This window comes from Sinocyclocheilus anshuiensis, unplaced genomic scaffold (genome assembly GCF_001515605.1).
Source record: "Sinocyclocheilus anshuiensis isolate Anshui unplaced genomic scaffold, SAMN03320099.WGS_v1.1 scaffold807, whole genome shotgun sequence".
Classification (NCBI taxonomy): domain Eukaryota; kingdom Metazoa; phylum Chordata; class Actinopteri; order Cypriniformes; family Cyprinidae; genus Sinocyclocheilus; species Sinocyclocheilus anshuiensis.
In genome coordinates, this window is record NW_015551077.1 from 751,555 (window position 1) to 775,392 (window position 23,838).

The window sequence follows — 23,838 nt, forward strand, 5'->3', positions numbered from 1 at the left end:
CAGTTAATATATGGAAAAAGTATCATGTGGACAGTAATACTCGCATCGAAAAGACAAACAAGGGCATAGGTCATGTGAAATTATCAACTGTATCTAAATTATGAATAACCTTCATGTGGACATGCAAAGTCCCTGTGGCTTTAATGCGGAACCGAGGGAGAGGCTGCGCGTTGACAATCCCTCCCTCCCCTTCCACTGTGAATTCTGTCCGAACTCTAGCGCGAGGAGAAAACAGCTTCTGCACTGCTCAGCTTCACACGGACACTAAAATGTATCATCTGCCGTCTGCTAACCACAACAGCAGAGATTTCCAACGGGATATAAAGTGCTGCATCATGTTTTGGGATAATTTGGCATCTGAGCATTAAATATTGTTATCACATTTCATCAAGTGTCGTGTTGACTGAAATCCGCGCGAGTGTTAGGAATATCACTGACAGGTAAGGCAATGTGAGAAAGTTAAACCTTTTAAGCGTACAACATTTTTTCAGAAAGTAAGTAGAAACATAAGCAAATAAACTGCAGAAGTGTATTTCCTCTTGAAACTTGGGTTTGTGCGGTTAGGAAACAGTCGCTACAAATCTCGAGAAGTTTAAAACATTCACAAAACAATCACGTTTCGTTAAAAAGTGAAGAGCGTTTTCAGAACGCTGGACAGCGAACGAGCGTTCCGTTCTCGAGCGTTTGCTCAGCCGTCCGGTAACGCAGCAGGACGCTCGGGGATGTCCGCTGTCTTTCTTGTTTCCTCTCATTAAGCTCAATTAGTCGACAAGAACTCGAAAAAAGAGACTAGAAATAATATAAAAGCAAAATAAATGTGCATGACCATATAATGTAATGTCATATGCTTTTTATTATCACCCTCATAATGTGCAAAGCTGACTCTTTTTTTCTTAAATGACTCCTACATTGGTTCTTTGAGCATGATTCATATATAGAAATATAGAAATCCACTAATCTGCACCTTCATGTGTGCTTGGCAGGTGCTGAAAATGGCAACCAGATACCTGATGCTTATTGCCTTGGGGACTGCAGTGATTGGCAGTGCACGCGGTTGCCCTGAGCAGTGCAAATGCACCGGTAAAGTAAGCCTCCAGCTTACAGATTGTGCCTACAAAGACCTTCTGGAAGTACCCGAGGGCTTGCCGTCCAATGTGACCACCCTGAGTCTTTCAGCTAACAAGATTAAAGTGCTGAAGTCCAAAAACTTTATAAATGTGACCCAGGTGACCTCTCTTTGGCTGGCTCACAATGAAATCGTCACTGTTGAGAGGGGCACCTTTGCGCCGTTGATTCAGCTGAAAAATTTGGATATTAGCCACAACAAAATCGTGCATTTTCCATGGGAAGACTTGACCAATCTCACTGCTCTGCATTTGTTAAAGATGAACAATAATGACATGGTCAGTATCCCCAAGGATACTTTTTCCAAACTGAAGGAACTGCGTTCGGTCCGTATTAACAATAACAAGTTTACCACCATCGTGCAGGGAACGTTTGATGCTTTGATTTCCATGTCTCATCTCCAAATCTTCCACAACCCCTTCACCTGCTCCTGCAACCTTGAGTGGCTCAGGGACTGGATCAACAAATCATCAATCTCCATCCCTGAGCAAAACAACATTGTCTGCGATGCTCCATCCCACCTCAAAGGTACTCAGGTCACTAGCATGCCCAAACTGGACTGCAAGGCCCCGTCTGTGTCCATCACATATCAGCCAAACATCGAAAAAAACGAACTCAATGAGGGATATATGGTCATGCTTTACTGCGAAACAAAAGGAACCCCTAAACCTGAGGTCACATGGGAGATATATGCTGGAAACCAACTAATTACATTCCCTTTGCCGGCCATTGTTGAAAAAATTGAGATTCCAATTAACGGACCACCTACGAACGCCAGGTTCCTTGTGTTTCAAAACGGCAGTTGATTATGAAGATGCAAAACCCAGATCAGATGGAAAAGCAAATCTCGACGGATTTCGACCCCAGGGCGTCTTTTGTGGGATCCGAGAAGAACTTCAACCCGAGTGAGCTGGAAGAGGGAGAAGGCGAGGCTGATGGCGGGGAGGGGGACGGAGAAGGTGAGGACGTCGAGGGCAGCGTGGTAACCGAGTCCATTCCCGAGTCACAATCCAAAACGCAGGAGGAGTTTGAAGTTGGATCCGAGTACAGCGATCGGTTGCCGCTCGGGGCTGAAGCGGTAAACATATCTGCGGAGATCAACGGTAATTACAAACAACCCCGCTGAGATGCCTGTTGTCCGTTCGCTCTGAAACACAATACAAACTAGGTGAATACGGACTGTTATCTCACGTAATACAGACGCATTTTACCTCAGTAAATTAGCAGTAAGTGCATACGATGAGTGTTCATGATTATAAACAGGGGTTTTGAGATTTATCGAGTGGACTAGACTTAAATGGACAAACCTATCTTCAAAAAACCTCATAAAACTATTCACTTTCCGTAAGTCTCGTCACTTTAGCATAACCGTAAACGTACGTAGTCTCAAGTAGCATCCATTAAAAGTAATCGAAGTGCATATTGTATAGTGGACATCAAGCGCTTCTGAGGGGAAAAAACACCCTCTTTCCACCGCATGTGTGTGTCTGGAAAACCAGCCAGGTCACCTTGAAAGAAAAAGAAAAAAAAAGATTTGTTAAGTGTAATGTGGGATCCCAAAATGTGTGATTTTTAATCTTTTTGCGAACGGGTGCTTTAAAAATATCTCTCGCCTTTATGAACTGACTGATGTCCTTTCTTCTCTTTGAGATAGCCTTCTTGTTCGTGGCATGTCACACTCAAGTATTTTAGTGTGTTTTATTAGGATGCTATAGACTGTAGATATTAAATGTCGATTTGTGGTGTAAGCCAAGTAACCTGAGAAGATGTTCTCTCTTTTTTATATAAATATAAATGGTCCGTTTTTGCCATCAGTCAAAGCGACATCGAGTGTCCAGTAAATTGACGCATAGTGGTTTGTTTCATGTCCAACTGTCCAATGATGTTGTAAAAATACTCAAACATTTGAAAGATTTTGATATGATTTTATGTACGTGACCTTAATAAAATATTGAACGAACAAATGTATTGGACATTGTTTGCAGACACAGAAAAGTGTTTTTATAAATGTGGACAATCTCCAGCATAAACCACACAGTTCAGCAGCTATGAAAAATCATAAATAATTTGAAGTCCGTGCGCTGGATATTGAACGCTGGCTACGCGAGACGCCGCCTGAAAAGAGCTCAAACACTCGAACAGATATGTTTTTTGCTTTGATTTTAATTAGCAAAATTAACAAAGACCCGAGTAAAGTATGATTCATTTAGCTTTTTGTTTTTCTGAAACGAATATTTCAAAACAAATATATAACTAGTCTGAATATGGGATATTTATTGAACATTTAAATTCAGGAAATTATTTGTTTTTACATTTAGATACAATAAAATGTGTAATAGTGATTATTTTTCGTTATGCCTTGTAATGAATTCTTGAGAAAACTACAGTGTAGAACAAAGGACTGATGTGATTGCGGAACAATTGCGCTCTCTTAACATCTGCCTAGTTATTTATTTTAAATATTACTAATAACCCCACGAATCAGCGAGTTTTTAAAATCGCTGCACGGAAAAAAAGATAATATTTCGTGAAAATACTTCGGATTTAAATGGTTTTCAATTGGTTTCATTAAAATATAAAATCATGCGTTTAAAACGCTTATTGTCACGTCTTTTACGCGACACAGGAGATGGCACTATTTCACTTAATACAATGAACATACTTTTATTTGTAATATTTATTTTATTTCAATCACAAATATGCCATAGGTAGCAGAACAAGACATAATAGAGGGAATATCAAAATTAAGTGTCAATGTAACAGTGAGACAGATTGTATTTATATTTTGTCAGAGATGAAAAACAATTGTAATACAATTACAGTAGATGTTGTCTTTATGAGAACAGACAAAGTGCAACAATGGACATTATTGGTTTCATCTATGATAATAACGTTCTCAGCACTGGTCACACCAATGAGTGCAAAAATGAAGATGCTGAGTGGAAATGAATAATTGGTCAATTTGCAAACGAGCAGAACCTGTACATTCATAAATAGTCACACATACTAACCTCGCATCAAGCGGTTAGATGGGAGTTCAGTGCCAAACTAAATTTCCTGATACACTAAGCCCAAGATGGAGAGACAGTCTCACTCACACATGCAACAAAAGACACAATACATCCATCCATCCACACACATGTGCAAAGGATCCGTTAACTACAACTGCATGAACTTCTTCCTGAGGCACTGAGCTGTAAGTGCACTTAGCTAAAACACATGTGCTTCTCTATTACAAAACACACACACATATAACTTGCAGTTCAGTTTGATTCAGTAACCGCTTGCTATTCAAGTCATTGAATCAATCATTAGACTGACAGGATAAGTTATCTTTTTAAAAAGTCATCCTTTTATTAAAAGAACAGGCTCAAAAGAATGATAAAGTTTGCTTGTTTGCGCTGTACGTTTTTGATTCACAAAAAAAACCTCGGCTCATAAGAGTCATTTGTTTGGAAAAAGTGAACTGAACCAAAGACTATAGACTGAACTCCACTAGCGCGGTCTGTTTATGATTCATTGCAAAGAAACGGCTCATAAAGTCCTTCGTTTGTGATTTGGACTTCACCGGTGTAGTTATAGCCTATTTTTTTGTATTAACTAACCAACTGCATTAACTAACTAACTGAACCAAATCATGAGAATCATTTGTTGGGAAAACGGACTACACTGTTCGCGCTGTATAATTTTCCCTAAAAATTCACTAAAATGATTAATTTAAAAGAATCGACTCATAAGAGGTCATTCGTTTGGCGAAATGGACTCGACTTGTAGCACTGTCTGTATATGATTCACCTCAAAGAACCGACTCATAAGAGTCATTCGTTCGAGAATCGAACTACCCTGGTCGTGTGTATGTTTTGATTCAGTAAAATGAACCGATTTGCTTTTTAATAAGTCTTAAATAAATATTCCTTTAAAAAAAATGACATCTAAAATAAAGACACTTAATGCAAATAAATATTGTCCATATAAAAGAGCGCTACTTCATAATCATACAGCACAGTAACAGCAACACGAAACCACAGTATCACAGTTGGAACATATGGCAATGTGCAATTATGGAGAGTGTAAAAACTATGAGTCACACACACACACACACACACATATGAAACAGTCAATTACAGAGCTCAGTCTGTGTAACCTACCAGTTTTAACAATTCTCCATAGATAATAATATTGTATGAAAATACAAACGTGAAAATCAGATTCCTTGAGTTTTTGAATGCAAGCATCAGTACATCTGTAGGTGTAAAATAAACAAAAGACAGGGCTGTTTAATGTTGAATACACACCATCTGCTGCCTATCATCCGGCAAACCCCATCAAACGCTGACAGATCTGACTTTGACTTAAGACACACACGTACAGCTTGAATTCCATCTCCGCTCCGCTTTATGAAAGGAGATGAGCAATGTGAACTGTGAATGTACAGAGGATGTTCACACTATGGACTCTCTGTCTCTCTGACAGGTCTGATTGAGCAGCAGCAGGGCCGAGGTGAGTTACTGCACATCGGGGCCCAATTTATCCTGACAAATGTAATCATTGCGGGAACGCTCGCCTGCTGTGTGCAGGGCAACATGATGAATCAATTATTCCAAAAACAAGGCCAACCAACTGTCTGTGCAAATAGACATAAATCACCCAGGAGAAATCAAACATAGATCAATATGAATCTCGGCTTTGGTCAGAGATTCGACACAGATTATCTAACATCATTTTGCTCTGCTTTCTGTTTTGAAATGCATTGAAAGTAGATGAAATTAATCTGTTCCTTTTAAACTCTACTGCATAATGGGAGTTCAATCTGTTTGCGCCAATGTGGTGCACGGCAAGTTATAAATAATACTTTGTTCTATACCAATATTATAACAAAATGTATTATTGTATATAAAAAATAAAAGGTTATTTATTAATCATACATTTTTTAATATTTCATTTTTTTAAAAATAATTATGTTAATTAGCTGTGAATTATCCCTTACATATAGTACATATAATAACCATAATCCAGCACTTTTTATGCATGGTCAGTTAGAAATGATATTTTGTCATTTGACAATTATATAATAAAATGTATTAATTAAAACTATAAATTAATACATAAGTATAAAAAAATACTTTTTTTCCCTCTCATATAACAGGGTTATTAATTATTACACATATATATAATTTTATATATTGCTTTATTTTTATTAATGTATTATTTGTATAGTTATAAAATGTGTAATTTTATGGTAATTAGCTGTTATATTTTTTTTATATAAAACAACATTATAACAAAATGTATTACTTTATATAACAAAATATTTTGTACAATATTTTCTAGATATATAACTAGGTTATTAAGTCATTATTACAATTATTTGTGACATTTTATAATAATAATAATATTTTTTTTGTTAATAATTATGGTAATTTACTGTGAATTATCCCTTATATATAGTACATATAATAACCATAACGCAGCACTTGTTATGCATAGTTTGCAAATTGGTGCTCTCAATAGCGGTTGCAAAAATATAAAAAAATAATAAATTTAATATATGAATATTATATTTTATTATTATTTTTTTTATAATTAAAATTTTTATAATGTTTTTGATTTATTGAAATAATTATTGTGCCTGAAATGTCTGTTATCTTTTAGAAATATACTTTTTAACAACAACAAACCTTTCAAAACATCCTCATACCTATTTGAAATCAGCTCAATGCATCTTTATTTTCAACAGCTTGACTCACAGAAGGCCTGAAATCAAGTTCGGTTTCCACACACTCACTGATAAAGCTCACTGGACAAATTCAATGAGTGCAGCTTTAAAACAATAAACCACATCCTCAGTCAAGCGGCTCTGAATTAGTTCTGAAGACTAAAAGCTTTGAGTTTGAGACCAGACTCTGGAACAGGCTACTCTCCAACGAATAAATTTTCATCATATTGTTGTCATGAACTGAAGCAATAAAGAAACAAAAGCTCAGACCTTCTTCAGCATCTCTCATCCTCTGTGCAGAGACACTGTCCTGGCCTGAGGTTTGCAGCAGCAGCCCACAGAAGGCCTTCATCACAGGGTGAGACTGACTGACCTCGATCTTCAGGTAATGAGCGTAGCAGCGGTATCCTGCAGAGAGAAGCACAGCGCTGTGAGCCCAAACACGGAAGAGACAATCTACATACAAATAACAACCACTTCCAACAGCTGACACTACAGAGGGTTCTATTATCTCTGGTCGCAATCGAATTTCAGTGTGGCACTTTTATCAGAAATATCAGCATATAGTAGACGTACAGTTACATTTGATATTTATGTTTGTTAAACTACAAATCTAGCTTAAATCTGATTGGAGGGGTCTTGTTTGAAACCACAGAAATATATAAAAATTATATACAAATATAAAATATGTAAATATTGGATATAATTAAATATTTAAAATGAAAATAACATTTTTTTTATAAAATACAAAAATAGATTTTTATATTTTAAAAATGCAAAATAAATTATTAAATATAATATTGATGATATAAAGGGTGTTAATTTCATTTCATGACAGCAATACATTTGACTGTAATTTTACGGTAAATGAGTGCACCTTCATTGTTAATAGGGTATCTGAATGTAAATGAGTTGCTCTGTCCAGCAGTACCTGAGTCAAATGGCTCGATGTTGCGGTTGAGAAGGCTGATATCCAAGCGTCCTAAGTGGACTATATTGAAAAGGGCAGTGATGACTATCCTCCAAATACCCAGAATAACACCAACCATGACATTAATCAGGAAGAGCATGTAGCTGAGAAGAAACAGACTCCCTCTGTAAAGAAAAAAACAAAAGCACATCCAACCTCTGTGATTCCTCATACAAGCTTAAGGATGTATATATATATATATAGTACATTACTAAAATAAAGAAATGTTCCTGGCCTTCTTCAGTCAAAATAAAATAACTTTCTCCATCTATTTTTACTAACAATAAAGAATAATATTATATTAAATAAATAAAAATAAATATACAATTTATTATTCATTTATTTATTTATTACAGCACAAAATCAACCATATATATATATAGGAGGGATCAAATAAGAGTGATTATACAAAATGTATGTTATTTTTTATTTAATACTGACCTGAATAAGATATTTCACATAAAAGATGTTTACATATATAAAATAGAATTCATAAAAATGACCCCATTCAAAAGTTTAACTGTTCAGGACAAACAAAGGACTCATGAACAACTATCACAAAACAAAACAAAAAAACAAAAACAAAAAACAAAAACAACACAAGCGTATGTAAACTGTTGAACGGGGTAATTTTTATATTTTTTGTGGACTATATGTAAACATCTTTTATGTGAAATATCTTATTCAGGTCAGTACTAAATAAAAAATAACATGAATTTTGTATGATCCCTCTTATTTTGGTAAAATAATTAACATTTTGCAGATACTGCAAAGTTTATGTAAACTTTTAAGTAAACATTTAGAAAACAACTGTATTTATGTTTGTATGTGTATATATATGTATTTATATATATATCTATATCTCTCTATATATATATATATATATATATATATAATTAATATGATTAAGTAATTGTAAAAACATTATTAACAATTGTGTTGCAAAAATAAAAATGTTTACCATTTAATATGTGAAATGTCTGTTAATATGAAATTCTTTAGAAGTTTCATAACAATGTACAGAAAGTGGATGTGTGTTTATTGTTGGCTGGTCTTTCATGGCCTACCAGATCGTGAATGCACACTAACGTTAAAAGCAATAACCAGCAAGAGGCACAACAGATGTTTTGACTGTTGTAATATTATGTATAATTAGCACCTGTTGTTCAGATCTCTCGTCCCTGCGTCCTTCTTGATGAACAAGAACCTGGAAGTCACATGCTGGATCAGCACAGCCAGGAACAGCATCAACCAGAAGGGCCTTCAGCAGAGAGAACATGTGAGTGGGAAGCATCTAAAGAGGCACTTGTCTAAATGCTGGGCTTTATGGCTCATGAGGAGAGATGACTTGATAGTCGAGATTCGTGGCTCACAGTCACAGTCATCATCACCCGAGCCACGGTCCAGCAGAGCCAAGCCACTCACCACATTTTGCCGATGATGCGGAACAGCATGAGATTGGTTCCATACAGAATGGGGATGATGACGAGGAAGACAGCGAACAGAATGCAGATGAAGAACACCAGAGTCTGGATCACCATGCCTGGACACAGACACAATCACACATGCAGGAGTAACGAAATATGCTCATAATCACCTTTGCACTTGAAAAAACAAAAACAAAACATAAATAACATTATATTATTTAATGAGTAAAAAAAAACAATGAATGAAATAATGAAATGAAAATAAAATAATTAAAATAATTAATAAAAATAAAAATATGTATATATAATATACATTTATTTATTTAAATATTTAAAAAACACAAAACACACCAACTTTATTTTCTTAATACATGTTTCTGGTCTTTTTTAAAACTGTAAATATTATATTTTTTAAATAGAAAAAACAAATAAATATATTCATAGAAATAGAAAAAAGAAAAGAAAACAACAATATAATTAATAAATAAAAAAAGAAATTATTTATTTACTTGTTTATCCAACCTGTTTACCTTACCTCTTAAATATTCCTAAAAGTTCATCAGTGCACATTATTCTTCAGAATTTTTTTCATCAAAACATAACAACTTGCTCCATCTATGATGGATTTCTATTGTCTGCTAATGTACTAACAATAAATAATATATTTAATATAGATATAAAATAGAATGAAAATAAAAAATGTATAAAATAAAAAAATAAATAATATAAAATAAATGAAATACATTTATTTAATAAAAACAGCACAAAATCCACCTTATTTATTTTCTAAATAAATGTTCCTGGTGCACATTATTCTAAAGATTACGAAAAAAAAAAAAGAAAATATAATAACTTTCTCTATTCATGAAGAATTTTTATTGTCTGTTGATGTACCAACTGTAAATTATAATAATACATTTTAACAATATATTTTAAATAAGATTATTATAATATAACAATATATTTTAATTTATAAATAAAAATAAATGAACAACAAAATAATTAATAAATAAACAAATATTAAATATAATATAATATAATATATATTTAACAGAACAAACTCCTATTTACTTTCTTAATAAATATTCCTCATATCATCAATGCACATTATTCTAAAATGTATTTATTTATTTTAATTACAACATAATAATCTCCATCTATGATGGATTTTAAGGGAAACGTCCAGAAGAAGAAAAAATCCAGAATGATCTTGAACTGTTAAAAATTAATTCAAAAATAAATAAAAACAACTTTTGGTCAGTTTAAATGTTGTTTGTTGTTGTACACAAACTATTGTAAGTGTTAAAAAAAAGACATTTCAGAATGTCTTTCTCACACTTTTACACTTCAATGCAAAGAGTTATGCAGTGAGAATGAGGGGCTTCTCGAACAGAAGGGTCTCGCATGCCATACAAAGAGGAAATGTGCTCTCACCGAGACAGATGAAGGCAGCCTGGTAGCTGGTGAAGCCCATCCAGCAGACCAGCGCAGGCCGGGACGGTCTAATGCTCCTGTGGCAGTTATACACAGTAAAGATGTCTCCTCTGTACAGTCCCTTCAGATTAGACCTGAGGGAACACAGATACAGCGGCTGCAGAAATATAGGGAATAGGGGCGTCTCTTTATGAAGAGGAAACTGAGAAGGAATTGCAGGTCACAGAGTCAAACTGCCATTAATGACATTTAAAAACTCAATTTGAAAAGTCATTACTTTTTAATCTGCTATTCCTGACTGTAATTATCTCATTCTCATTAGAAAAGGATTTTTTCCCCCCTGTTTCACCTCCAGCTAGCTGTTATTCATAATAGAAGCAGTCAGTTATGATAAAGATCATTTTTTTCCCTATAATAACAAAATTAAAATTTTAAAATTAAAATAAAAACAGAATTTATATTTTCTGTTTTTATTTAAATTTTGTTGTGTTTTTGTCATGTTTTAAATGTCTATATGGTTCTTAATAAATAATTTTATTTCAGTTTTAGTTTTAGTTATTTTAGTATTTCAAGTTAAACAAAAAGAAAAAGACAAATGATTAAATATGTATTTTTAATAACTCTTTATTTCAGTTAACTTTTGTTTTATTTCAAGTAAAGATTGTTTTTAATGGTTTTAGTTTTAGTTTTAGATAACAATAATAACCCTGGAAGTGAAAAAAAAAAATGATAAAGACAATAAAATAAAATAATAAAACACATACATAATAAATAAACAGATACATTTTAATTAAAATATATTTAAAAATTGCTTTATTTTGTAAATGTAGTTTTTTTATTTTTTATTTTGTAAATTGCTTTATTTTGTAATGATTTTTTTTAAGGTTTTAGTTTTAGTTTTAATTTTAGGAAACAATAATAACCCTGGAAGGGAAACAAACAAACAAAGAAAAGATAAAAAGAAAAAGAATACATTTGAATTAAAATGTACAAAATAGGAAAATTAGGAAATTACAGTTATAGTACAACTGTTTCATTTTTTGCTAAAGAAATACATGTTTCTTTAGAATATTTAAAATCTAATTTCGGAAATACTTTTTATTTCTGTATTAATATGTGACTGTATCTGTTTAATACAAATTTGTTTTTGCATTTCAAAAGTTGTAATTAAGCGTTTTTATTATTTTATTAAATAATAGAACATAAAACATAAAAATCAAAAATAATTTATATATATAAAAATCAAATGAAACATCCATGCTGTGCTGTAAATCAATTAGCAATCATAAACACTATTTTGACATTAGAAACAACTGTAGTATTTTCTGTCCATTTCTCACTTCAAATCCTGTTTATAAAACTGACCTCGCAAACCCACTCCGCATAATAACCTGGGATATTAAAAAGTGTTTTAACATCTCAAATGCATGATCAGAGAATCAGTACGTGACATCTGCGTATCGGCATGCATGTGACAGTGGTGAAGCAGGTGAAGAGCAGTTTTAGCCGCTTTATCTGACTGAGTGTGTGGCTGTTAGTGTCACCTGTGCTGGACCATGGACCTCATGAGCATGAGCAGGTTGAGCAGGCAGGACAGGGTCACCGCTGACACATAGCAAACTGAAACACACACAATCACACGAGCCAGAAAGGTCACTGTCAGATGCACAAACACACTCTCACAGCCTCAGCACTTTTTCCCACTGACTGATTGGAAAACGAGTCCTGCTACAGTTCAGCGGTCGGCTTTGCTGACTGCTCCATTATTCATCTGCTGATTTACATGAGTATTTAAAGCTGAGTGAAAGTGGATGCGTGCGATTCGGGCTCTGCACTGATGCATGCAAACCTCCAGCAGTCTGAATCAACGCAAGCTCACATTTGCATAGCTTACATTAGCTTATCAGAGATCATCATTAAAGCTGATCTAGCCAACTGCACTGATCCAAATGACTCCATATTGACTTTCTTACTGTTATTACTCTATACTGAAATGGTTTACGTGTTGTTTATATGAATACCACCTTGAAGAAATATTTTAAAGCTAATCTCTAAGCCCACATATAATCTACACACGTTTTTGTGCTAATTATTGAGGAGAATCAGCAGATTTCAGTGTAATGGCTTTAAAAAAAAAGTATGAATCTGTTTAGGCTTATATTTACTGAATAATAAGACAAACCATTGAATAAATGCACACACAAGGAGATGGACCCGTGTGAAAAAGAATATTTTCGATATATATTTCTGTTTTTTAAATATAGAAATATACATATTGAATATATTGTATTTTCAATATATATATATATATATATATATATATACAGTATTTCTAAATTCTAATATTGTAAATATTCTGGGCAGATTTTCAAAAAGTGTAGTTACGGAAATAATATACTTTAAAAGAATATACTTAAGTCTGAACTGTATGTAATGTTTTCTGACACATAATTGTGTTATTTACAATTAAATAAAAATGTATTATAGTATGTTATACTATTTCAAATGTAATGAGTTGAACTTTAAAGTTATTTTTTGACCCACTTAAGTAGGACTTAAGCACATCTTTATGTGTAATTTCATAAATACTTATATTGTGTTTGAAATATGGTTAAAGTGTACAGCCGAATGAACTGACAAGCATTTATGGTCAACTAAAGTTGTTGTTTGTTTTTTTGTTGTTGCCATGTATTTACATATAATTGTATATTATATTTTATTATATAAAATTACAATTATGTATTTAAATATAATATAAATCTAATTACACATTTGTAACGATGAAGTTGCAGTTTAGTACAATTTAGTACATTTCAAATATATTTACTCAAATTATGTTAGTTAGTCAACACATCAAAATATGTGTACTTTAAAGCATACCAAAAAGTATTAAAACAATGATTTAAAACTTTAAATTATTACAAAGTGCACTTTCTAAGTGTGCTTAAGTGTGTTAAAAACAGTAATGTAAGCGTCTCTCTTTAAGTACAGCTTTTTAAAAAATATACTTTTAAGATTTGATACTTAAATATTTTGAAGAAGTACACTACAAGAGCACATTCAATACAATTAAGCACACTTTTTTTTTTTTTTTTTTTGGCGTTTGAATCGGACTGAATTTCTGGAGGCTTTTGTGGCCACAGATTAATGTGGGCCTAAGTTAGTGTGGCCACCGTCCCAAAAAATTGTGAGCTTTGTCCAGCATTCACTATATTTGGCAGACTGAATAGGACATGTACAGTAAATTACAGTGTAGGACTCGATTTTGGGCAAATTGAGTCCCGGTCACAGAGCCGGTCACAATTAACAAAGCTTATTGGCGATTTAAAATGTTATCATCTAAAATGGCAAATAGGCTTTCCAACTAACGTAAATCGAGATTTACATAGTATAACAATAGCAAAATTGATCTCTCTTAGACGTATTGCACATTGTCCCGTAAAATCACATCTATGTCCTGCAACAGAACAGCCTAAGTATAAGAAGTATGAGAATGGCAACTGACTCACTTTCCACACACCACAGATAGTAAACTACAATCCTGACCACCTCCTGACGGTCATCTGACAGGATGATATTGAAACCAGCCAACAGGAAGGCGATGTTTTCGTCCACTCCTCTACGGACGATGTGTAGGGTGGGCAGCACGCCTGAGACCAGTAAGAGCGCCATCTAAGACATTCAAAAGAATGGAAAATGCCTTGAAAAACTAACATGCTACTTTAGATAAAAGCACATTAATTAATACCTTTAGACCGAAATAACGCTAAAAAGGGCTTGTTTGTTCAAGCGTTTACCTGATAAAGAGCAATGAACGCCACAACCACAGAGATCGCTAGTTTCAAAGGGAACCTAAAAACTGATGGAAAAGAAATAAAATGACAGTAAATTAATACAAGCACTACCGTTTAAAAGTTTGGGGTTGGTAAGTCTCTTTTGCTCACTGCTTTTATTTGATCAAATCTACAGTAAAAATGTGAGATATTATTACTGTTTGAAAGGAACTGTTTTCTATTTCAATATATCTTAAAATGTCATTTATTTCTGTGATCAAAGCTGAATTTTCAGCATCATTACTCCAGTCTTCAGTGTCACATGATCCTTCAGAAATCATGCTAATATGCTGATTTGCTGCTCAAGAAATATTTATAATTATCAATAACAATATTTATTATCAATATCAGTTTTTTTTCTTGACTCTTTGATGAACAGAAAGTTTTAAAAGAACAGAATTTTCTAACTTGAGCAACTTTTGAAACGAAAAATTTCTTCACTGTAACTTTCCATCAATTTAATGCATCAATCCATGCTGAATAAAAGAACAAAAATATATAGATAAATAAATCGTACTGATCCCAAACTTTTGGAGGGTAGTGTAAATATATTTTTATCCACATTTTTCTTACCGTAAAAATGGGCGTGGCCATTTGTAAATTCTATGGGTCTAGCTTCCGGTCTCATCCGCGTCCAGCTATTTTTAGCTGGATAAATAAATCGTACTGATCCCAAACTTTTGGACGGTAGTGTAAATATATTTTTATCCACATTTTTCTTACCGTAAAAATGGGCGCGGCCATTTGTAAATTCTATGGGTCTAGCTTCCGGTCTCATCCGCGTCCAGCTATTTTTAGCTGTACAGAACCGCTCCTTTTGCTGCTTGATATTGAAAATTGGTGTGTCTTACCATATTATTTTAATGTATTATCTTAATTATGAACACACTGGTTTGTAGTGCAAACAGTTTTACCGTTTACTGCACGTTGTTATTCTTCTCGTTAGCGGCTAACGAACCGGAAGTCTAACCCATAGGCTTACCTCCGCGTTGAAGAAAAAACTGGATAAAATGGATAGTTCCAGTCCTTGATTCTGATTGGTTGAGCCACATTCGAAGCTGCTGTAAATTACTTTACAAAAATACACCTTTGTTTACGTTTGTCTGTTGCTTGGCAACCACTTTGTAGCAACCACAACTGTTTTTGAGGAACTACATTGTTTGGTGGAAGAATGGTTTTATTAATATCATTACATTTTCGCGTCGTGTCTAACAACGCCCCTTAGCTGTTATAAATTCACTGTAAACCACGGCCTCATGGGGCTTATTGCTTTATTGACATGTTAGTTTTTTTTACCATCCTCTGGTGTGTAGAAGTAAGACTTGGCAGCATCTCGGAGTCTTTCAAACAGTTTGGGTTTTGATGCGCTGGAACTGCAACCGCAAGAGATAACAGCCATAAACAACAAGAAGAAACATCATTTAATATAATGTTAAAGATAATAGCCCTTCATTTTCTTTCAAATGCACAATTAGACATTTAGTAGATGCTTTTCTCTAAAGTCATTTACAGTATATTATAAAGTCGCCCTTTACACAATGGCTTTTAATGGGATTCGAACCTGCAACCTTTGGACAACCAGTCTAAACCTGCAACCTCATGGTCTCTTGATATTTGACTGGCATATCTGAAGTTTATCGATATATGCCTTATACCTTCCTACATCTGCCACTCTTATCAAGGGATATTTCCCTTCATTAGGTTGTGTTCCTATGTAGACTATATCCTACTGACACAAAGGAGTTTCCACGTAACAAGACACGTTCCCTCACATGGCTCACAGGACTATATTCAATGACATTTCAGACACTCAGTATATTTTTGCATAAAGAAGATCAGCATCTGTACAGTACAGACAGACTGAATGGCATTAGTTCACAATTCAGACTCACTATCTACCAATCTTTGCATAAGTGAATTTACAGTAGGTGTGATTCACCTCCTGTCAATGGAAATGAGGAAGGAACTAGTCTATAGACAATATCTCATCTGCCTGTCTATTGTACAGTGGACTGATTGCTATAATAGAAAGTACCTTACCTTTCCTTTCGTTCATTGCAATTGGAATCCATTCCATTACCAAAACGGTTTAACAAGATTAGTTCACATTGCAGTATGACAAGCACTTCCCATTAATAAGCTACCAAATAGGGCCTGAAATGTTTCATTTTAGTATTTTTTTAATTTTTAATATTTATAGAATTTATTTAGTATTTATAGTATTTTTTATTCGTTCTTTGGGGTTTGAAAAGCCTAATTTATCGTATAATAAAATGTATTAAAAACAATTAACATTTAAAATGGATAACATTGATGAAACATGTTGTAAATTAGAAGTTTTTAAACGTGTGACCAGTGGAGCCAACATAAAAACATTTGCAAAAATTCATTCATTTACTTTTCTTTGTACAATCATGTTGTACAAAGGGTCCATATGATCACCATCAGCTCTCTGTGAATGTCTTATTATGGGTTAGTAGTATAATTTCTGCTGTTTTAAGCTTCTCGAACCTTTGGGTTAATAAATAAGGGTGTCCACGTAAGTGTGCATCACCTGATTTTGGTGGGCTTTTTCTTCTTGAGAATCTTCTTCACATAGTCTCGATAATAACTGCTACTGAGGTCCTGCAAGAAAGTTAAAATAATAATAATAATAAAAAATTACACCAAATCTTCTCAAAATTAAAAACAGTGACTATCATGTAGTGTGACTTGACACAAACTTTGCTTGTCTGAATTATAGATAGTTTTGTTCATTATAAAAAAAAAGATCTAGAATTGTCACATCGTTTACTCGCAGTTTAGATGTGTTATGAAGGGATCGCTCCTCTTATTTCAACCAAATGTATTCGTCATAGCGATTATAGCTGAATAACACTGGCATTGTCTATTTCCTATGGGAAAACAACACACTGTTTGTGTAATGTGCTCTGCGAGTCAAACATAACCCAATCCCACTGAGCTGCTTACAATGATTAGAGCTCTGGAATGCAGCTGCCGAGTTTACAAACTCTCCTCTTGCCTTTCCATGCTCCTAAGTCCCTTCATTATGAATTAACACATAACTGGTGGGTCGTGGCCCAAAAATGGGTCACAGGTCTGTTGTAACACGGTCGTCTACAGTACATTAGGGGAAAAACAATGCTAAATACAAATGGATCAATGGCAAATAAGAGCATGCATGATAAAGAAAACCAAAAATATTTTAAAAACTAGTTTAAAACGCATGTCAAGTATTCATGGTTTAATGCGGCTTTCAAAACTTTAATACCATGTTCAAGAAAAGTTCTAATCTAATGACCAAGTAAAAATTAATAACATTTTCTTTACACCTTGACATGTGAATGTAGTACACATATTAATTATTTTAAAGCTTTATACGTTTTTAAATTTATTTTTCAAGGTACAAATATTATGAATTATTAATTCACAAATAATAATTTTTGAGGGAGCTGAACATCATTGAACATGATGAACACATAATTATTTTACAACCTGAACCAACCTTGTTTTTCAAATATTAATTAGCATTAAAGCAGTTACATTAAAGAAATAATAATATTTTAAAGCTTTATACGTTTTTAAATGTATTTTTCAAGGTACAAATATTATGAATTATTAATTCACAAATAATCATTTTTGAGGGAGCTGAACATCATTGAACATGATGAACACATAATTATTTTACAACCTGAACCAACCTTGTTTTTCAAATATTAATTAGCATTAAAGCAGTTACATTAAAGAAATAATAATAAAAGATTATGCCTTAATTAGATTAGATTATGCAAGAATTTCATCCTTTAAACATATATTTCTCTACATTAATCTTTCATATATTATCTATTTATTTATTATGATATCAGAACATCAGAAACATTGGTTACAAATATCATGAACTATTAATTCATCCTTTTCATTCATTTTTGGGGGAGCTGACATCTCACAACCTGAACTAACCTTTCAAATATTAATAAGTGAAGCAGTTGTGCAGTCTTATATATCTAAATATACATACATACATGCGTGGGTCAAAGAAGAGACGTTCCATTTTGGTGTTTGCATATATTATATATAATATTTTATATACATAGAAAGCATATTAAATGCAAGTAAAGTGTGTACTTTAAATAATGAAATAATGTTTCGTCATGCAGTGTAACAGATATATTTATGCAAAAATGAATCATCATACTTACTCTGACCTGTGCTTATTAAAACATATAAAAGAAAAAGTGATCATACTAAGTTTTATTACAACTGATTAAAAGCTTATTGCTGACAAATGGGTAAAAACCTAGTGGTTTAAAGGATAGTGGAAAAGATTATTAAACTGTTTTTAAATAAACTATCAAACTTTTTGATGCTTGAAACCCCCTATTAGTCTTTTTTTTAAGAATTTGATCTTTTAATATAGCTTTTTTCCCCCTTTATTACACAATCAGGACAGTTGTATCATCTTGACAGTCTCACCTCAGAGGCGTTGCTTGTCTCTGTGTTCTGTAAGCCTTTGAACAGAAGCAGCGGATACTGGAAACTAAGAAAAGCCAGACAGGCAATCTGAGGAAGGCTGTTGAACAGGGCATAGTACTTATAGATCTGCAGACAAGGAGAAAAACAGACAAATCAATATCAAATAACATCAAATGTTTGCAGTGGCTTGTCTGGCTGTATTCCTGCCAGCCATATTCAATGCAAATCAATCATGAAATTTCACTCAGAATTTACATTACAAACCTAACAAGGCTTTCTTTATTAAGTCCTAAAAATAACTAAATGGCTTTCAGCATGAATCCAGTCAGCCAGTTTGTTCCTTTTGTTTTCTTGCTAGTGTGCAAAATCCATGAAGCAGGCAGTACAATCAAACTAAACTAGAATGTTTTATTTGATTGTGTATTTTGTGTAACATTGTACTTTTTCTATAGTTCTGACAGAATCTAAAGTGATTAACTGAAGCAAAGCACCATAGTGAGATCCTGAGAAGCAGAACAAATTGTTTTGAGGTTTGACCATTCATTTAGCAGATGTGAGGACAATGGGAACAAAACGGAGGACTGATGGGATTAGGGTAATGAACAGAAGAATCTGAAAGTCTCATTCAAAGTGGGAAAGTATGCTTATATTTTACAGGTGATGTTTTAGATCCATATATCCATGGTAAGTCGTACCTGTGGCGTTTTGGGACAGTCCACCTTCTGCCAGACCAGAACTCCAAAGTGTGTCCACGACAGCAGGCTGCCCAAGACGTAACCCACCTTGTTATGCAGCGTCCCGCAGGCCAGAAGAGGGTAGTACAATGCGGGGTAGTACAACAGAGCCAGGATCAGCCAGAGCTCTACAGACATAAAGAACAGAATAATAAACATCTCTGTGCTCTCAAACTGGATCTAACCTAAAAGAGCACAGTACTGTCTATATTTGCTTATAAATAGTGATGCGGCCCAGTGGTTAAAGGAGGCTGGGAGTCGAAAGGTTGTAAGTTCAAACCCTTAATGGTGCAATCTGATGTGATCTTGAGCAAGACACTTATATGAATAAATCACCCAAAAAACTAAATTTTGAGTGTAAATTGATTTCGATTTGGGCCTGTTTCTTATTTAAAAATATTGAATGGCTTCAGAATAATTGGAATATTGTGTAAAAATCATATGGACTTCTTTTTTTTTTTTTTAAGGACTTTCTTTTTTTTAAGATGATTTTTACTACCAATAATCAAAATGCAGAACTGATTATAAATTATATAAGCCCCCCCTAACTGTTCAATAATAATGGTGCTTTTTTTAGCCTGACACTCTTGAGTCTCTATTTGCTTTCATAATTCTTTAGCATTCCTTCTTTTATTTTCAACGCACAAAATTTCATTTTAGGTGCACTTTTTTGTGTTATCCTCTGATTGCAGATTTGCAGGATTGTCCCTGAAGTGTACTCTAAGTTACTTTGAGTAAAATGCTTGCTACTTGACCATATGGATTTTTAAACTATGGAAAGAACAAAAAAGGTCATATGATCCAGAATGAGGAGAATAACAATAGTGACCCATCAACACTAACAGACTTGTGCGTCAAAATTAACTTATTAAAGCACCAAACAGTTACATAATGCAAACACAGCCTTGTCTGAGGCCCTGTTTGCTAAAGAAACAAAAAATGCAGCCAATAATCCAATTACAAAACCCAACTAAGAAGGACTAGCAGTTCAGAGGAAGAAAAAAAAAGATCAGGTAGGGTGCTACTTTTCATCCTCTTGTGTGAACTGAGCCTAGTTTGGATAGTTGCCATCTTGTGAATAGAGAGAGTGTTCATTTGATAGCACCAGTGAAGGGTGAGCCACTATACCCTGTGAGATACCCCTCCAAACTGGCTAAATTCCCACTCTTTGGTGGCCCGAAGTCTTTGATTTACATTATGGTAGAAAAGAATGTGTTTTTTTTATCTATAAAGAACTGAATCTTTACAACATTGCCATAATTATCGTCCTTGACCAACTGGGGTTAAGTGTACAATGATGGCGACTCAAGGTTTGTTCCTTGCGGAAATCGAACCAGCAACCTTCTGTTTGCTAGTCCTGAGTCTTAACCACTAGACCACATAAAAAATGAAGCATAAAAACTGAATATAATCACACTATAAATGCATTTCACCACTCCATGAAGCAAGAAATCTAGTCACCGTGCCTTTGTTCACGACGTCTTTAGTGAAAGGAAGTGGATGGTGACTGAGGACCATTGCAAGCAGCTTGCAGAAGAGAACGCCGTACACAGCTACGGCAAGGCCCTTGTGTTGTGTGTGGTCTAAAAAGTTTACTGGGCTGAAGAAAAGAACAGAAAAAACAATTATAAATAACTAGAAAATGAATATGAGAGTGGTTTTGGCCATGCAAAAATCACTGTCATGATGTGAAACTGGCAAAGGAGCTGCTACATAGTGGCTAAAGTGTTGTGAGATTGATTTTTAGCATGTTGCCATGAGGTTCTGGGTGATGTCAAACTGACCTGAGTAAACCTGTAAGTCCCCTCTGATTGTCACCCAGCTTCTTTCGTCTGGCCAGGATGGCGAGAACCAGCATGACCACCAGCTTTGGACATAAAGAGAGGACAATTTGCCAGTATTACAACCTCCCTGACTTCCTCTAAAGGCCCAGCAGAGGCTGGTGCAGCTGGGACTTTGACCCTTTATTAACCCCTTCGGCTTCACAGATTCTCGGTTCAAATGAAACCACAGACCCCTATGAAACAAGGGCAGAACCCATTTCCAAAGACGCTGCCTCTGTTTCTGGTAAGCCTGAGATCAGTGACCTGCAGTGACCTGCAGTGACCTGTAACACTTTTAGGAGGCGTCATGGTCAAAGGTGACATCTGAGTCCACATGGGTCCATCATAGTCAATTAGCATGTGGCTTTTTGTATAAATATCAAAGAAAGGAAAGGACCAGGAAGTCAGTGGGAAGTCTGGGAGTTACAAGATGAGTGATAACAAATGAGTGTGTTTGAAATGTTTTTCAAACTTTTTATACAAAATTACTATGACAGTACCATGATATCTGGTGGACATACTATGGTATTTTGCAGTGGTCATTATAGTTAACTAAAACTAAAACCATAAACCCCCCAAAACTTTAATTACTTCAAATAAAATAACCTTTAACAGAAATAAAATATTTCAAAAATTATTTTATTTCACCTAGTTGCCAAGTCAACTAAAACGTACATACAAATTAATAAAAGAAATATATAGACATACAAAAAACCGAATACAACTACGAAATTTTAAAACTGACTAAAATTATAATGAAAAAAGAAAATATAAAAATAAAAACAAATTCAAAATATTACTAAAAACTATAATAGTATATCAATGATACTAAAATAACACTGGGATCCGTAGATATTGCTATGAGATTTTTCCACGTCTTAAAATAAAAATTAAGATATATAATAATAATAACAATAATAAACATAAAAACACATAATTAATTATTCATTTTATATTTATTTATTTATTTAATCATCCAAAATATATATATTTTTTTGTAACAAATTATTTACTAATTCAAAACAATTTGAAAACAGAAACAGTTTATTATCTATTGACATGGCTATTTCTAGATTTTGACCCAAAGGTGCTTCTTAAAATATCCAAATACTGTCTATCACTAGTACTTTGATATATACCATGGTACTGACTGATTTCAATATTCCAAGAATTCCAAGGTACTAAATTCTGGACAAGGCAATACAAAGAAAGAACAGAAGATAAAGACAGAAAAAAGAAAATTGAGAACATAAAGAAACCAGTATGTTTCATCAGAAGGGAACTCACAGATATTGCAGCAATGCATATGTGGAAGAGGCCTTCATCAGCTGTGGGGTCACATGGTGGGATAACTCTGAAAATTTCACAAACACAGAGTATTTATCATAAGCTGGTGCGATCCAGGCCGATTACTCAGCCTGCATGCGCTCCCTTCCTCCCCTCCGTTCCCAAGCAATAGACCATTACTAACAAGAGCATGTCTACTGAACCTCTTCAAGTGCAGATTATTCATTTAAACCCATTGTTGTAGGTAATCTGACTGACGTGAAATGCCAGCACACGACCCCACTCACACTTCTGAGTAAACTGAAATGCTGAGATGGACTTACGGCAACTAAAGGCCATGGTAACAGAAACTCAGAGATGAGTGAATAGATCCTGATTGTGTTTGGCATAAGGAAGTCTTGGACGAGGCATGTGACGCATTGAAGTAACCCTAGATTCACAGTTTGGTGTTTTGTTACCTAAAATCCAGCCGAAAAGTCTCTTGCATATGTGAAAAGAATCAAAGATGAGATCAAAGTCAAAAAATCTCATCACTTTCAGCAGAAATATAATCAGATATGTTTGCACACCTGTAGACATGGAACCATATAAATGCTTTGGGTAGTGCATTATGGGATGGCAACAGACTAAATGACGAGCAGCAATACAGATAATATCTAATGAATATCTGCTGACCTTAACCATGTTATCTAGCTGAAATCACAGAAGTTAATGTCTAAATCCAGAGAACCCATGAATGCACACTTACCATGTAATTTGTTTTTTAATGAAATGAAAATTGTAACAATATAAATGCACATTTTAAATATATAATTTTCCATTTTTAAATATATTTTATACATGTGTGCATGTAAGCTGACACATTTAAATATATAAACTATAAAATTAATTATAAAAACTAAATATCACTATACACTATATAACTATATACAGTATAATTATAATATATAATGTGCAGCTACTTATTAAAAATAGCATAAAAGTGTATATATATATATATATATATATATATATAT

The 23,838-nt window shown here is 33.8% G+C and overlaps 2 protein-coding genes across 3 annotated transcripts in view; one reads left to right on the plus strand and one right to left on the minus strand.

Moving 5' to 3' along the window:
- The first annotated feature begins 203 nt into the window (after positions 1–203).
- LOC107662462 (immunoglobulin superfamily containing leucine-rich repeat protein 2-like) lies at positions 204–2,646 on the plus strand. Its single transcript, XM_016452501.1, is given in 3 exon segments — positions 204–440; positions 984–1,925; positions 1,928–2,646. Coding segments are annotated over 2 exon segments (1,257 nt in total). The 5' UTR covers positions 204–440; positions 984–992; the 3' UTR covers positions 2,252–2,646.
- Positions 2,647–6,937: 4,291 nt separating this feature from the next.
- Positions 6,938–23,838, minus strand: part of LOC107662458 (stimulated by retinoic acid gene 6 protein homolog) — a 22,269-nt gene continuing 5,368 nt past the window's right edge. For both annotated transcript variants that reach the window (XM_016452492.1, XM_016452493.1), the window contains 15 exons: positions 22,823–22,889; positions 21,497–21,579; positions 21,179–21,312; positions 19,674–19,840; positions 18,979–19,104; positions 17,060–17,130; positions 15,802–15,878; positions 14,470–14,531; positions 14,182–14,344; positions 12,217–12,292; positions 10,673–10,806; positions 9,237–9,354; positions 8,971–9,072; positions 7,773–7,936; positions 6,938–7,249 (listed from right to left, as the gene is read on the minus strand). In XM_016452492.1, the coding sequence (XP_016307978.1) occupies positions 6,969–7,249; positions 7,773–7,936; positions 8,971–9,072; positions 9,237–9,354; positions 10,673–10,806; positions 12,217–12,292; positions 14,182–14,344; positions 14,470–14,531; positions 15,802–15,878; positions 17,060–17,130; positions 18,979–19,104; positions 19,674–19,840; positions 21,179–21,312; positions 21,497–21,579; positions 22,823–22,889 (1,825 nt within the window). In that variant the 3' untranslated portion in view covers positions 6,938–6,968. The remainder of the gene's footprint in view (positions 7,250–7,772; positions 7,937–8,970; positions 9,073–9,236; positions 9,355–10,672; positions 10,807–12,216; positions 12,293–14,181; positions 14,345–14,469; positions 14,532–15,801; positions 15,879–17,059; positions 17,131–18,978; positions 19,105–19,673; positions 19,841–21,178; positions 21,313–21,496; positions 21,580–22,822; positions 22,890–23,838) is intronic.